At 43.5% G+C, this 15,552-nt stretch overlaps 1 protein-coding gene across 3 annotated transcripts in view; it reads right to left on the bottom strand.

Annotated features, from left to right (window-relative positions):
• Positions 1-15,552, bottom strand: part of KDM1B (lysine demethylase 1B) — a 43,144-nt gene that overhangs the window by 12,328 nt on the left and 15,264 nt on the right. For all 3 annotated transcript variants that reach the window (XM_055570732.1, XM_055570734.1, XM_055570733.1), the window contains 7 exons: positions 13,854-14,058; positions 10,858-11,042; positions 7,696-7,872; positions 7,269-7,343; positions 4,927-5,064; positions 3,875-4,046; positions 956-1,083 (listed from right to left, as the gene is read on the bottom strand). In XM_055570732.1, coding sequence (XP_055426707.1) covers positions 956-1,083; positions 3,875-4,046; positions 4,927-5,064; positions 7,269-7,343; positions 7,696-7,872; positions 10,858-11,042; positions 13,854-14,058 — 1,080 coding nt within the window. The remainder of the gene's footprint in view (positions 1-955; positions 1,084-3,874; positions 4,047-4,926; positions 5,065-7,268; positions 7,344-7,695; positions 7,873-10,857; positions 11,043-13,853; positions 14,059-15,552) is intronic.

Raw genomic sequence — 15,552 nt, 5'->3', positions numbered from 1 at the left:
CTGCCAGGGGAAGGAAATTTCTCAGTAATGCACAGGAAAGCTTATTTTAGAACAAAATGTAGATATGATTTGGCCATGGGTACCACTCCCTGACAAAAAGATGTATTATACATCAACAACACTAGAAAGGGAGAATTCCATGAGAGGAGACCCGCATCTGATCAACTCCATATAGAAATATGCCACCTAGATGTCTTCAACATGGAAATTCCATAGAAGCTGAAATGCAGCATGATTTTGGAAAAGTGTTATTCCAATTGCAAAGAATCACTGAATGCAAACATCAGTTGTTGTCCCTCGCCCACCCCTACCAAAGAGGATAATTAAGTCAGGGATCAGTCACAGAACCGTGATTCAACGTGCAGCATATCCAAGTCGTATGATCAGAGTTGGTGACATGAATGGAAAAGTGAAAGTTAGTTGTTCAGTCATGTCCAACTCTTTGCAACGCCATGGACTGTCGCCTGTCAGGCTCCATGTAATTCTCCAGGCAAGAACACTGGAGTGGGTAGCCATTTCCTTCTCTAGGGGATCTTCCTGACCTAGGCAGTTTTAAATTTATTTTAGCAAGACAAACAGATCCTAATTGCAAAGATGCTCTATTCTGGCTTCTTAATAAGAACAGTGTTTTCAGCTCCCAGTTGCACAGGCACGCCTTGAGGGCCCCCTGAAGAGGGCAGTGGACAGACACAAGCTTGTGACTTCTGCCCCTCAGCACAACAGCCTTCCTGTATTCAGGTTTATAGCGTGAGCATCTTCACAATCATTATTTGCAGAAAGGCTTCTCCTGCTTTAAAGAATTTGTTTCAAAACCACCATGGGATTTGTATACTCTAAAGCTGTGGTTCTGGGACTTTTAAGCAGCAGACCCATTGATCCCCCATTATCCAGACCATTGCAGGCTCAATGTTTTGATATGTAAACACACAGAGAAACAAGCATGTTCGAAGCCCACCTGATGGAGGTTGCTGCCACAGGCATATTCCAGGTTGCTGAGATGGAACTGAAGCACCTGCTCCTCCAGCTCACTGAACTGGATTCCAGACTCTTTGATAAAAGCTTTGTAGATCTCCTCTATCTTTTCTGCAACGGGAATGGAGCAAAGCAGGAAAAAAAAAAAAACAAAACCAGTTTGGACATTATGGTCCAATTCCTTATCCTTTGCGCTCCACCTCCTTCAACCCGCAAGGCCCCAAACTTTGGAAGATCTTTCCCAGGTAGTCCCAGGGGAAAGGGTAAATGTCTTGACAAGGTTGGTTTCTCTCAGAAAGGAAAAGCGTATCTTAATGGGGCACGAAGCTATGAGGGCCCTATGTCTTCAACCCTGTTTCACTTCTGCTTAGTGGAGAACCAATTTTTTCTTTTGCTTGAGATAAAGGAAAAGTAACCTCCGTATATATAAATACAGAGAGAGAATTCCCATTCCCTTTCCGCTCCTACTGCACCACCTTAAAGTCAAGTTCTTATAACAGCTCACCTCGACCAAAAGATCTATCATAGACTGATGACTGGCTATCATGTCTTGCAAACATTCCAAATATTCCACCATGGACTTTCACAAAGGCAACTTTCTAGCTCAACACCTTTAATTACTGGTTCTCCATTGCCTATGTAATAAATTCCAAAACCCACAGCCAGACAGAGTGAGCACATTTTTAGCCTTTCCAAAGACAGCAAACCCCACCTGCCCACTCACTCAATCTTTTCCTGGTAAATGCCAACCCTGCAACGTCTGCTACTACCATGCTTCTCCTTGGAATGCCCTCCCCCCGCACCCCGGTCCCATCCATCCTTTATAGACCAGCATCACCTGGTCACTACCAGCCTCAGCAATCGCTCCCTTGGTTATCAACCCCCAGCACTTATCTATCCCATTCAACTAGAACTTTCAACTACATATGCATGTCCTTGTGTTATCATTCCGATGATTGTCTTAGATTCCTTTTGGGGGGAGGTGGAGGGGGAAAAGGCTTGTGCCTGACAAGTATCTCAGCAAAAATGACTTCTTTATAATGTTCCCAGTGATGACAACCATCCAGCAGAGACACGGCAGACTCAAAGCTTCTATAAGGTATTCTGCACATGCTTGACTAGAAACAGAACTGGGTACCAGTTAACTTTTTTTTCTGAAGGTTCTCATTAATATGTTCCATTCTTTGAGCCGCTTTTTTTTTGGCGGGGGGTGGCAGCAAGAATACTGGAGTGGGTTGCCATTCCCTTCTCCAGAATATGTTCCATTCTTACGCTAGACTGCTGTATGAAGGTCCACGGCATCTTTGTGCTACGCTCTTGTTCCTAGACCTCTGGTTTTTTTCCCAGTTTCAGTACCTTCTCATACCAATCCCATCCTTGTCTCCCGCCATGCAGTTTTTGTTTTCCTTTAGGTTTCGTAAAGGTGTGGGAAGCACCAAGATTGCTAAAAGAGTACATAAAATTAAAGTAGAAGCAGGCTGAGAGAAGCCTTAATGTGATTTCTACGTAAATAACATTTTAAAGCGTTAGTCCACTTGCTTTGTGAAATTCACTCTAGCTTCTAACTACTTATACTTTTGTCTTCTGAGCTAAATCTAATGAGGTGAGAGCTCCGACAGCTGAGATACCACTAGGCAGGCTCTGATGTAACCTCATGTAGAGATGGGGGCATTATTACTAAAGCTTTTCAAAAAAATATATCACTATGATAAAACAACTACTTATAGAGTAAATATTGTTGGTCCTCCCGTAATAACTTAAGTAAAGCCAAAACAACAGTATTAATTTCTGTAGATGATGACCCTGAAGGAATCGTAAAGAGAACGCCGCCCAACAACTATCACACAAACACTAACCAAATTCTGAGAACATCCTGCAAGTCTGCCTAGTCACTGTCTTCCAGAAAATTCAACAACTTGCCACTTGGTCTGGACACTACCACATTTGGCTAAATGATCCCAGTCAACCCCAGGATGTTTCTAAAAATGTTCTGTTATGGTTTGTCTGTCAACACTTTTACTAAGGGCGGTTAGAAAGTGGGTCGGTCTCAGAGGTGAAGAACTGAGGTCATGGGGGGTGGGGTGGGATGAGAGGATTAAAAGAAGAGACAGACAATCCCTGCTGAGAAATTTACCCCAAACGGAGATGGAGCGTATGCCAGAACCCTCACACAGAAACACAAAGTTGAAGCCAATTAACACCCTGACAGTTGAGTTAAAATGCTCACAATGTAAGAGACTCCAATATGCTCCCGAGAATTACAAATGAATACATTCAGGTCATGAAATCATAGGTTAAATAAATATCAATTTAAGAAGCAATGTAGTAAGATCTCAGCTGGCACCCTCAGGGAAATGAGCTGTTACTGTTAGGTTTTCTAGGGGGTCGTGGTGAATATGGTCCATTTGGTACCAAAGCCTGAAAGTTTTGGATTAAAATTCTTAAATTATAATACAGAGTCTTGCATTCTTAAACAAAATATATATAAAAAAAAAAATCTTAATCTTCTGTCTGAAAAAGGAAAAGAAATCCTGGCACATCGAAACTCTTATCTAGAAAAGTCGTTATATGGTGGCTAGTTATTCACATAGAGCTTATCACATGCTTTCTTAAAAGCAAGCTCTTCTGGGAAATTGAAAATTAAACATTTATGTGATTTTTTTTAAAACATTGGCTATTGTGTGAAGTAAGCTGTGTGTGTGTGTGCATGCACACACACACATCTAAAGGTCCCTGAGGCAGTTTAGCTCCCCTTTGTGGAATGGCCAGTCCAAAAGGGATGTTCCGAAGGACTATTCTCATTGGGTCCACCCAGGCTCGTGGATGAATGATGCTACCGCTGATCAAGCTTAGGTTAGAATGAGACTCAGATGGAACAATCAGAACACCATTCTCCCCATACCTCCTAAAGGGACATCTTGGAGCTGAGTCTTATCCTTCCTCCACTCAGAGACCACATCCAAGAGAGCATTAAAATGAAAATCCATGCGCTTGTCAATAGTGGGGTCAGTTATTCTTCCACCTTCCTGAATTAAGTCACATCTTTCTCCAAACTTATGCATGCTGATGCCAAGCTTCAAAATAATAAGAATAAGAAGGTGAAAAGTTTTCCCTGGAAAAAATAGGTACAGGTTCTAAGCTGCAATCAGACAGAGCTCTCGTGGAGCAAAGGGTCAGTCAGGATCTCTCAAAAATACAGGCTGATCAGGTCATGACCACAAAGGAAGGCAGTGAAAAACCAGCATGGCACCGGAGAATGGGGGGGCGCCAACAACTGCTTCCGGGCCATGCCCTCCACCGAGATTTATCCATGCTTCCGACGCTAGTGCTGCGCACCGCCCTCCCTGCTCTGACGCCCTCTCTCCTCTGCGGGATCTCACGGGAAAGAGCACACAAAAGCACAGACACTCACAGAAGTTGAGGCTGAACTGATCGTCAATCGATAGTTCACAAAAAGCCTTGGTCTTCAAAGAAATCAGGTAGGGTTGCTCAACGAGAGACAGGAAGCCCAATTAATTCTCAGATAAACAATGAATACTTTTTTTAAGTATAAATAGGTCCCAAATAGTGCATGCAAAACATTCCATGTGATACTGGGACATACTTATATCAAAAAAATTATTGGTGTTTATCTGAAAGTCAAATTTAAATTGGCATTCTGTATTTTTGTTTGCTTAATCTGGCAACCCTACAGCAATAAGCTAATTTAGTGGCCTGCAAATTAACACACAAATATAATTACAGACCGAGGAGGGGGAGGGGAGATTAAGTCTTCCAGTTCCACCTTAGGAGAAAGGAAGACTGTACTTGTTCTTATTTACTTTTCAGAGGGGATGAGGGGCAACAAATCATTCTGTGTTTATTACATGTTATCTAGAGGCATATTAATATTGCACACAAGCAAACTGAGACCATCTTTTGTTCATCTACAGTACAAATCTTAAAGAAACTCACTTGTTCACACATGAGTGCTACTGGGTTGTTAACACAGCCGTTGACAATCTGGGCTCCTCGTCCCACCGTGACGCCTGTGAAAGACTTATCATCCCATACTCGGCCTCCGATTCTGTCTTTGGCCTCCAGGACAGTCACCTAAAAAGACAGACAATCGGAGAAGCTGAAGAAGATGGAACAGTCATCCCAAATGCAGTACAAAGGTAAAGTGACACAATAAGACGAGTTTTGCATCTCATTAATATATTACCATATTATTAGAAAAACGACTTTAAAAAGAGGGCAGTGTGTCAAGGATCCAGCAATTCCATTCCTGGGCGTCTCTCTGGACAAAATTATAATTCAAAAAGATACACGCATCCCCATGTCCACAGCATGTCCATAGCAGCACCATTCACAATAGCCAAGATGTGGAAACAACCCAAGTGGCCATCGACAGATGAATGGAAAAAGAAGATGCGGTGTGTGTATATGTATACACACACACACACACACACACACAGGAATACTATTCAGCCACAGAAAAAGAACAAAATAATGCCATTCGCAGCAGCATGGATGGACCTAGAGATGATCATACTAAGTGAAGTCAGAAAGAGAAAGACAAATACCATATGATATCACTTATATGTGGAATCTATGACACGAGTGAACGTATTTGCAAAACAGACAAAAAAAAAATCACATGTGATTCAAAGCATGACCCCATGGGCTTGGCCAGCACAGACTGGTCCCACAGCCAGATTACTTTATCTCCTCCAGATTTCTGATGCTGGAGGCGGGGGAGCTGCTCTCAGGTGGATAGCCCTGTGCCTCAGACAGTGACCCTGCCCTTGGTTGTAGAAGCTGAAAATGGGAATCCTCTTCCGTGCAAAAGCTGTCCTTTCACCTCTGGAGCCCTAGGAGCGCTCCTTCAGAGGGCTCCAGGAGGCTCCCCGGGCTACGCATCTCTGAGGTTACTCAGAGGCATCTATTTCCTAACCAGGAGGGGTGTTTCCCCAGAGAAAGGGGAGAACAACAGAGGTCTCTTGAATATTCTTCTTCCTCGGACCTAAACTCCTCATTTCCTCCAACTAGAAAGGCTACAACTCATGACTCTCCACCTTCTTTCTGACTTCAGATGAACCCAGAACCATCCATTTCTAGTTTCTTTTTTCGTTTATAAGAGGAAGGCTGAATGCTAAAGAAATCTCGTCCTCCCCTGACTTTGGCTAGAAATAACTTTTTTTTTAATCGAAATATAGTTGACTTACAATGCTTCTGGTGTACCACAAAGTGATTCAGTTATACATATAAATATATATGTATACATAGAGTTTTTTTCAGGAATAACTTTCCCTGTAACATAATATGAGTTTCCCAAGCGAAAAACAAGAAACCTTGGTCCTAATATTTATTGCTGAAATATACATATGGCCAATTAAAATACCTCACTGCTTAATACCTCTTAGACAATATTTTGAAATGCTAACACACTTCCTATAAACTCAACTCAGATTCTCCCGTTTTTGTCAGTAGTATATATAGAATCCAAGATGCAGATCTTGCATTCCACCAAAAGGAAAACCTCTGAGGCATAACCACTGAAAACTTTCTCATTTCTGAAACTCCGCCAGCACAGAAGATGCTGTGAAAAATGTTGATTCTTTTAGCCACACAGAGCACAGCGAAAGACTAATTCAATTCTACCAAATTGATTTTCACGTGTGGTTTAATGGAAAACCCAAGTCCTTGCAAAACAAATTTTTAAAAAATGGAGAAATGAGTCAGACCTAGGAAGTCCCAGAAATCTGGGAGACTTGAATGAATCTAATGGAAATTAGATACTGAATTGCACAATTTTTTTGTAATCGACTCTATTTTGGCTAATTTTTAACAAGTAGAATAAGGCAACACACTAGATAAAAAGAAATAATATAGCTAGCTAGTGGGAAGCTGCTATTTAACACAAGGAGCCCAGTTAGGTGTGTTGTGATGACCTAGGGATGCGGGGGGAAGAGAGGTCAAGAGGGAGGGAATATATATGTATAATTATGGCTGATACTCATCATTGTATGGCAGAAACCAACACACACACAAAATAAAGGATTCCTAAAATTAATAAAAATAAAATGCATTTTGATATGAAAATTTAAAAAAGAATATCTTTCCTCGGGGAAGAAGGCTACCCCAAATATGGTAGTTTAGTCGCTAAGTCATGTCCGATTCTTGTGACCCCGTGGACCATATAATATATGAAGCATTCTTTGCTAAAATCAGGAACTAGTTTCCAAGTCTTGGAAAATTTGGACCAAAGGAGCAGTTAACCATCTGTTTTCGCCTCCATGTTCCCCAAGTCTTACCTTAATTCCAAAGTTATGCAGTTGCCTAGCAGCTGCTAATCCGGCTGGACCAGCCCCAATAATGATGACCGATTTCTTTACGAAAAGAAAAAAAGAAACAAAAATCCAATTAGAGCAATGAAAAAAAAATGTACTAGAAGAAGCCAACTGCCAAGCAATGTTAGTTCATCTGTATTTCTTTGCTGTCCCGTTTGTAGAAAGTTATTTCCCTAAAGAACACATCAGTACTTGTCCTAAGCCATCCGCCCCTTCCTCTTTCCTACCGTTGAGGGGAATGGTGGTTTATATTCTTTTCCCTGAAGAAACGCATAATCTACAAAAGTCTCGCTAAAGCTTTTACAGCGATAATGTGAGTTTTACTTGTATTATTAACGTACGATCATGTATCATGACCGCTGGTAGCACTGCTCGAGTTACGGTCACCTACGTTGTGGTAATCTTTAGGCAGAAGATGCTGGTCAGGGCCGACGCTGAGAACTCCTGTGTTGATGAGGCCTTTCCTCGTCATAAAGTAAAGTATCCTCTCCACCTCCTGAACGCATCGAATGCGCACGAGACCCCGGACGATGATGTGAGGAATACATTTCTGAGGAGTAAGAGCTTCCTGTGTTTGGAAATAAAACCAGATTGTTAAACTAACTAACCGAAAACAAGTCTTGGTTCCTCAAAAAGGGAAAACACAGGATGACCATGTGACCCAACAATTCTATTCCTATGTATGAAAGAGCTCAATACATGAATTCTATTCCTGTGTATGAAAGAGCTCAATGCATGGCAGCATTATTCGAATTGCCAAAAGGTGGGAATGATCCAAGCGTCCATCAGTGGATGACGGTATAAAGCAAAAGGTGGTCTATCCATACACGAAATATGATTTGGTCATAAAACAAAATAGAGTACTGACGTATGCTACAACAGGGAAGAACCTTGAAAATGTCATGCTAAGTAAAGAAGCTGGTTACAAAAGCCACGTGTTATAGGATTCCATTTATGTGAAACACCCAGAATAGGCAGATTTTATAGAGACAGGAAGTAGGCAGTGCTGTGCTTAGTCACTCAGTCATGTCCAACTCTGTGGGACCCCATGGACTGTAGCCTGCCAGGCTCCTGTGTCCATGGGATTCTCCAGGCAAGAATACTAGAGTAGGTTTCCATGCCCTCCTCCAGGGGATCTTCCTAACCCAGGGATTGAACCCAGGTCTCCCACATTGCATGCACACTCTTTACCATCTGAGCTACCAGGGAAGCCCAAGAACACTTGGAGTGGGTAGCTTATCCTTTCTCCAGGGGAACTTCCTGACCTAGAAATTGAACCAGGGTCTCCTGCATCACAGGCAGATTCTTTACCAGCTGAGCTACCAGGGAGGCCCAGAAAGTAGGTTAGGGTTGCCAGAAGCTGGGAGAAGAAAGGAGTGGGGAGTCACTGTTTAATGGGTGTGGGGTTTCCTCTTGGAGTAATGAAAAAGTTCTGGAACTGCAGAGAACTGATGGTTATACAACACTGTATATGTACTTAATGCCACTGAATTGTACATTTTACAATGATTAAAATGGTAAAAATGATAAATGTCACGTGCACGTTCTGTATGGTGTGTTCGTGCTCAGTTGTGTCCGACTCTTTGTGACCCCATGAACTGTAGCCCACCAGACTCTTCTGTCCATGGAATTCTCCAGGCAAGAATACTGGAGTGGATTGCCACTCTCTTCTCCAGGGGATCTTCCCAACCCAGGGATCGAACCCTGGTCTCCTATACTGCAGGCAGATTCTTTACCATCTGAGCTACCCAAAAAAAAAAAAAACCTCCCAGGGTAACTGGAATCTACCATTTATCACTAAGACATAGTAAGACCAAAGGGAGGTCTGCCTGGTAAAGGAGGAAAGAAAGGAACAAGAGGCACATGGCAATCTCTGTTTTATCACCTAAGTTTCCCCTTGCAGAGAATGACCGATATGGGGAGTGTGGGTGCAGAGCACACCACAGATATATTCCTGACTCAAAAAATCACACAACAAAGGCCGTTATAGAAACCCAGGCTGCTGCCGGCCCTGGGATCTGAAAAAGCTGGGTTCTCATCACTGATAAGATGTAGGAGGAACGGACTTAGGAACTTTTCAGAAAAAAAAACAAAAACAAAAACAAAAAAAAAGACCCTGACTTTGTTTACTCCAGAAGCTTTGGTAAGGGTTGGTTCATCTCAAAGATTCAAGAATAAGGTGGCCTCCTTGCAGGGTTGTGAAGTCAGAACAGGTTTGGGCCATGGGGTGCAGCGGGGAGGTGCCCACTCTGGCCTTTCTTCTACTTGTCCCCAACCCCAGCTCCAAGAGAACCTGATCAAACACAGGAAGATGACTACAGGCTCAAAATACGAAAGAAATAACATGTACAACATTGGCTTGGATTGCTGCAGAAGATTAAAAAATGTGTTTGTAATCATGACTTAAAAAATAAATATTTAGTCTGACTCCTTGTTTGTTTTTCTGACTCCTTAAAAGCAACCATATTTGAGTTTTCCCACTAGAGTATTAAATAGATACATCTTATGATCTTATTACAAATTAAAATAGATCCACACTGGTAAGCAGAGGACTTTTTAAATCAGAGTCTTCCACAGTATAAGTCCAATTTCAAAGTCAACTAAAAAGAAATGTCAAGAAAAATGAACCCAAGGCTGTTTCTGAAAAGTGCATCTTCCTTCACAGCTTATTTACAGGAAAATTCTGACCACAGTTTTGTTTAGTTCAGCAAATGTTTGCTACTTAGTTCAATACCTGCTTTAAGGCGGCTGGAGAGGAAATGCCCAGCCCACTCACCTCGGTGCAATTCATAGCAACTGCATTTACAGCTGTAACTTAATCAAATCATCTAGGGCTGGGGTCTAATTCAATGAAATACCAGGGCAGACCCGGAATATCTTTCTTTAACCAAGACTGGCAGTCTGGCAAAATGTTCTACATTCAGCAGTCACTCAAATAATTGCAGAAGAAAATACATTGGAAAAATATGAGGGTCAGGGAAGACTTTGCTTAAAAAAAAAACAAATTGTAGTCCCCCCACCCGGTCCATCCCCCAATTTACCTTCATCCCTTTCAAGGCAAGTGCTGTTTGAAGCCCCTCACATTCATTCAGTCCCAGAAAAGCACCAATCACTGGTTTCAGTTGCTTGAGGATAACAAACTGAGGAAGAATTCCTGTCCTCCAGGGGGTTTAGGATTCAGTCTTCAATGTTTTATTCTTTTTTCTCCCGGCATTGTCATCGGAACTCCCTGACCCAACTTTGCACTGTACACTCACTCACTAGCGTCAAGAATTCTGTGACACGTGGTCTAAAGCGGTGGTTTTCAGGTGGTGAGACTTTGCCCCATTTGGCAATATCTGGAGACATTTTTGGCTATCACACTGGGTTGGGGGGATGGTGGTTGCTAGGGCATCTAGTGGGTACAGGCCAGGGATGCTGCCTAAACTCCCTACAATGCACAGGACAGCCCCCACCCAAACGTGTGGTGGAGACGCACAGATCTGAAGATCAAGCCACTCCTCTAAGACAAGTCTGCGTCCACGTGCTGCTGGCCAACCTGCCCCCGACTCACCTTGCAGTTAGTGAACCACAGGGCGAGGACGAGATTCCTCAGAGCCAGGTACATGGTGGGGTCCCGCGAATATTCCGGGAACTCGTAGAGCTCATCCAGCTCCATCACGTCTGGCCTCACACACAGGGCTTTGCCGCACTCGTTGGGTTGGTAGAAAGGCTGGAAGTACCGGTTCATGCCTGGAACTGAGGGGAGAAGCAAAGGAGTAAATCTCACAGGCTGTAAATTCCAAATCTGGGTGAGCGTTAGTCACTCAGTGGTGTACGACTCTGTGACCCCATGGACTGTAGCCTGCCAGGTTCCTCGGTCCATCGGATTCTCCAGGCATGAATACTGAAGCGGGTTGCCATTTCATTCCCCAGGGGATCTTCCCAACCCAGGGATTGAACCTGGGTCTCCTGCATTGCAGGCAGATTCTTTACTGTCTGGGCCACCAGGGAAATCCAGGTAAGCTGAAGAGCAGAAACAAAACCAAACCAGAAAGAAGGGCCTAGACAAGCTTCCTGGTCTGTCCTACGTAAATGCCTCCACTTCTCTGTCCAATTAGACCTGCTAGGTGGAAATTTGGAGAAGGAAATAGCAACCCAATCCAGTATTCTTGCCTGGAGAATCCCAGGGACAGAGGAGCCTAATGGGCTGCCGTCTGTGGGGTTGCAGAGTCAGACACGACTGACGCGACTTAGCAGCAGCAGCAGCAGGTGGAAATTAAAAAATATTTCCCCATTCTTTCTTCACAAATTCAATTTCTGTGGCACAGAAATTTTTTTTTAAGTTTTTGTTAAAGAAAAACATGTGCTATAAAATCTGCCATCTTAATCATGTTTGAGTGTTACATATTCACATTGTTTCTCAACAGATTTCCAGAATGTCATCATCTTGCAATCTGTGGTGTTGGAGAAGACTCTTGAGAGTTCCCTTGGACTGCAAGGAGATCCAACCAATCATTCCTAAAGGAAATCAACCCTGAATATTCATTGGAAGGACTGATGCTGAAACTGAAGCGCCAATACATTGGCCACCCGATATGAAGAGCCAACTCACTGAGAAAGCCCCTGATGCTGGGAAACATCTAAGGCAGGAGGAGAAGGGGGCAACAGAGGATGAGATGGTAGGATGGCATCATTGACTCAATGGACATGAGATTTAGCAAAGTCTAGGAGATAGTGAAGGACAGGGAAGCCTGGTGTGCTACAGGCCACAGGGTCGCAGAGTTGGACATGACTTAGCAACTGAACAACAACTTCATTTTGCAAACCTGAAATTCCAAACCCAACTGAATGCCAAATCCCCATGGAAATATATCTTAAAAGAAACTATCATTGGAGTTTTTCTAATTAGAAGACTGCTGCTGCTGCTGCTGCTGCTAAGTCGCTTGAGTCGTGTCCGACTCTGTGCGACCCCATAGACGGCAGCCCACCAGGCTCCCCCGTCCCTGGGATTCTCCAGGCAAGAACACTGGAGTGGGTTGCCATTTCCTTCTCCAGTGCAGGAAAGTGAAAAGTGAAAAGTCAAAGGGAAATCGCTCAGTCGTGTCCGACTCTTTGCGACCCCATGGACTGCAGCCCACCAGGCTCCTCCGTCCATGGGATTTTTGAGGCAAGAGTGCTGGAGTGGGGTGCCATTGCCTTCTCTGAATTAGAAGACTAACCCCTGATAATCTTTGAGTGGTGTTAAACTCAGTCTAACCTACGTTCTGTTTCTAGGAACGAAAGAAAAAAAGCCCAAAAAATGCACTGAAAAGGCTGTTTTTCTTACCTGCTTTTCAAGAACATTGTCCCATGTCATTAAATATGACTTTCAGGGGCATACAATGCTATCTTATTTATTATCTACTCCCCTATTTCTGGGCATTTTGATTTTATCCAATTATTTTACTACTATAAACAACGCCACACATCTTTGGACTTACTTTTGATAATCTTTGATAATTTAGGGTAAATTCCTACATCCAAAGAGGATCTATTATAAGGTTTTTGATTTACACTGCCAAACTGCCCTTAATATATGTACATACCGACTAATTAGCATCTTAGGGCCTGTTTCATTCCACCTTTGGTAACACTGGGATTTATCACTTCAGTTGTGATCTTGACCACATCCACATTTTTAGAGGGTCCAGTGCTACTAGTTAAAACCTTAGTAAAAGCCCACAATGTCAAAATCTACTTGCACCAAAGATGAAGTCTGTTAGTGTGCAATGGCACCCCACTCCAGTACTCCTGCCTGGAAAATCCCACGGACGGAGGAGCCTGGAAGGCTGCGGTCCATGGGGTCGCTGAGGGTTGGACACGACTAAGCGACTTCACTTTCACTTTTCACTTTCATGCATTGGAGAAAGAAATGGCAACCCACTCCAGTGTTCTTGCCTGGAGAATCCCAGGGACAGGGGAGCCTGGTGGGCTGCCATCTATGGGGTCGCACAGAGTCGGACACGACTGAAGTGACTTAGCAGCAGCAGTGTGCAGGAGATGATCTAGAATTCTCGCTCGTGCACAGAGAATTCTGATGGAGAATTTTTTAAATCCCCTGAAAGTAAACAGTCATCAGTCTGCTTGCCTTGACCTGAAGTTTTTTCAAGAGTGGGTCATTTGACTATAATTATCAATGGCATAATTAGAAGCAGAATGACTCAAAGAGAAAAAAGAAGAGTGGCTTGAGTCAAAACTTTCTTCTGGCGTGTCAGAGTGAGTAGGCACGATCATCAAATTACGCAGCTATCCAACTTTCAAAGAAATGCTCATTAAACTCCGTAGGTACGATTCCTAGACAAGTGTTACAGGTCCTCCCAATGATTAAGGGGAAAATGAACAAATGTATATAAATAATACGAGTGATCCACAGTAAAACCAGATTCATGAAATAATGAGGTGCTTTGTACTAAGTGAACACATTTAAAACAACCCAACAAAGAAACCATCTTTTCCATTCTGCTCACCCACACATTTCCAGGGCAAGGTAGGGGAGGGAAGGCAGGGAGGGCCAGGCCCAGCTCTCACCCAGCACAGAGGGGACCGCCTTGGGGTGCTCCAGCTTCCCGGGGCTGGCGTCGCTGGTCACGCGGTGCGTGCTGGTGCAGGATGGACTCATGCCCACACAGTCTGGGTAGTAGGCCGACAGCAGGGGTGCGGCCACGCTGTCTTTCAGCAAAGGAGGTAAGATGAGCATGGAGTACCACCAATGGTTGGACACTTCCGACACTCTCTGCAAGGGGGCAGAGCAAGACAAAGAGGGACAATGGCGGACAAGAAATGAACTTGCAGGGTCCACCAAGGACAGAGGGTTCTTGCCATGTCATTCATCCTCATTCATCCCCAACCCTTCTCCTTTGCCTTCGCCCACTCCTCAGTCCTAGGCCAGAGTCCTACATAGGCAGATTCAGAAACAAAGACCCCTGAGGAGACCTGGAGAGAATGTTTCTTAGGCCAAGTTCCTTCAGATCTACAGCAAAAGGTCTCTCTCTCCCCTGCAAAAAATGCCACCAACACCAGTTAAGTCTTTTTTTTTTTTTTCTGGCTGCGTCCTGCGGCATGAGGGATCCTAGTGCCTTGACCAGGAATCAAAAGCGTGCCCCCTGCATTGGGAGTACAGAGCCTCAGCCACTGGACCACCAGGGAAGTCCCAACATCAGATAAGTCTTAATGGTGCCTCCACTGACTCTCCTGGAAGCCTGGGTTTGTTTAAGTCTAACACGAGGAACTTCTTTCTGTTCAGGAACCATTTATCACCTGGCCCTTCCCCCTTTTAACTTAGGATCTAAAGACAATGGAAACTGCAAAATTCAGCAAAAAAAAAAAAAATTCTCTGAAGTAGCAGTCAAATATTACTGCTTTTTTTGCCAGAGGTTACTAAAAATTTTTTTCAGAGGGAAAAGTACATGACAATCAGCAAAATAAGATGCTCCATGTAGACTGAAGAAACTATTTTTGGTCTTAACATATGTGATCCTATTCCAGATTTTGAATTAACATATGGAGTCATTCGATCAAGGCAGCCTGGTGATGACTGTTGTGATAAAAATAAACTTTACCTGCTTCTAAAGCAACACGCCAGAAATCCTACACTAGTCAGACTTGGCTAAACATGATCTTGAATGTATGCTCCAGGAATTCTAGGAATCTAATAGAGGAGAATCCTGGGCTCAGGAACCCTCTGATGTTAGTTCTCCAGTCTCCAAGAAAATGCCACCTGCCATCAAGCTGTGGTTTGTGAATTAAAAATGCATTATTTGCCCTTCAGAGTCCAAATCTCAGGCAAGCATTTTCTCAGCTTACTACAAGCCCCAACATCCCTCATAAATTATTCCCAGCTGCGTCACACATTTTTTTTTTTCTATTTTTGATGCAGACCTTTTTTTTTTTACTTATTAAATCTGCTACAACATTGCTTCTGTTATATACCTTTTGTTTTTTTCGGCCATGAGGCATGTGAGAGCTCAGCTCCCCGACCAGGGATCGAACCCCGACCTCCTGCACTGGAAGGCAGAGTCTTAACCACTGGACCACCAGGGAAGTCCCTCACACACTCATTTTACTTGCCTGGCCCCTGATGGCTTTTCAGTTTGCAATCTTTGTCCTCAAGGCTTGTTTTAGGTTTGGCTACCCTTGACCAGCCTGGGCTGGACCACAAAGAAGGAAAGTTCCATTTCATAAACCTGCCCCAGACTCTTTCTCAACTGAAGACAAAAATAAGTAACTG

This window comes from Bubalus kerabau, chromosome 3 (genome assembly GCF_029407905.1).
Source record: "Bubalus kerabau isolate K-KA32 ecotype Philippines breed swamp buffalo chromosome 3, PCC_UOA_SB_1v2, whole genome shotgun sequence".
Lineage (NCBI taxonomy): Eukaryota > Metazoa > Chordata > Mammalia > Artiodactyla > Bovidae > Bubalus > Bubalus kerabau.
Note: the sequence above shows the minus strand (reverse complement) of the source record. Positions and strands in the feature narration are given on the sequence as shown.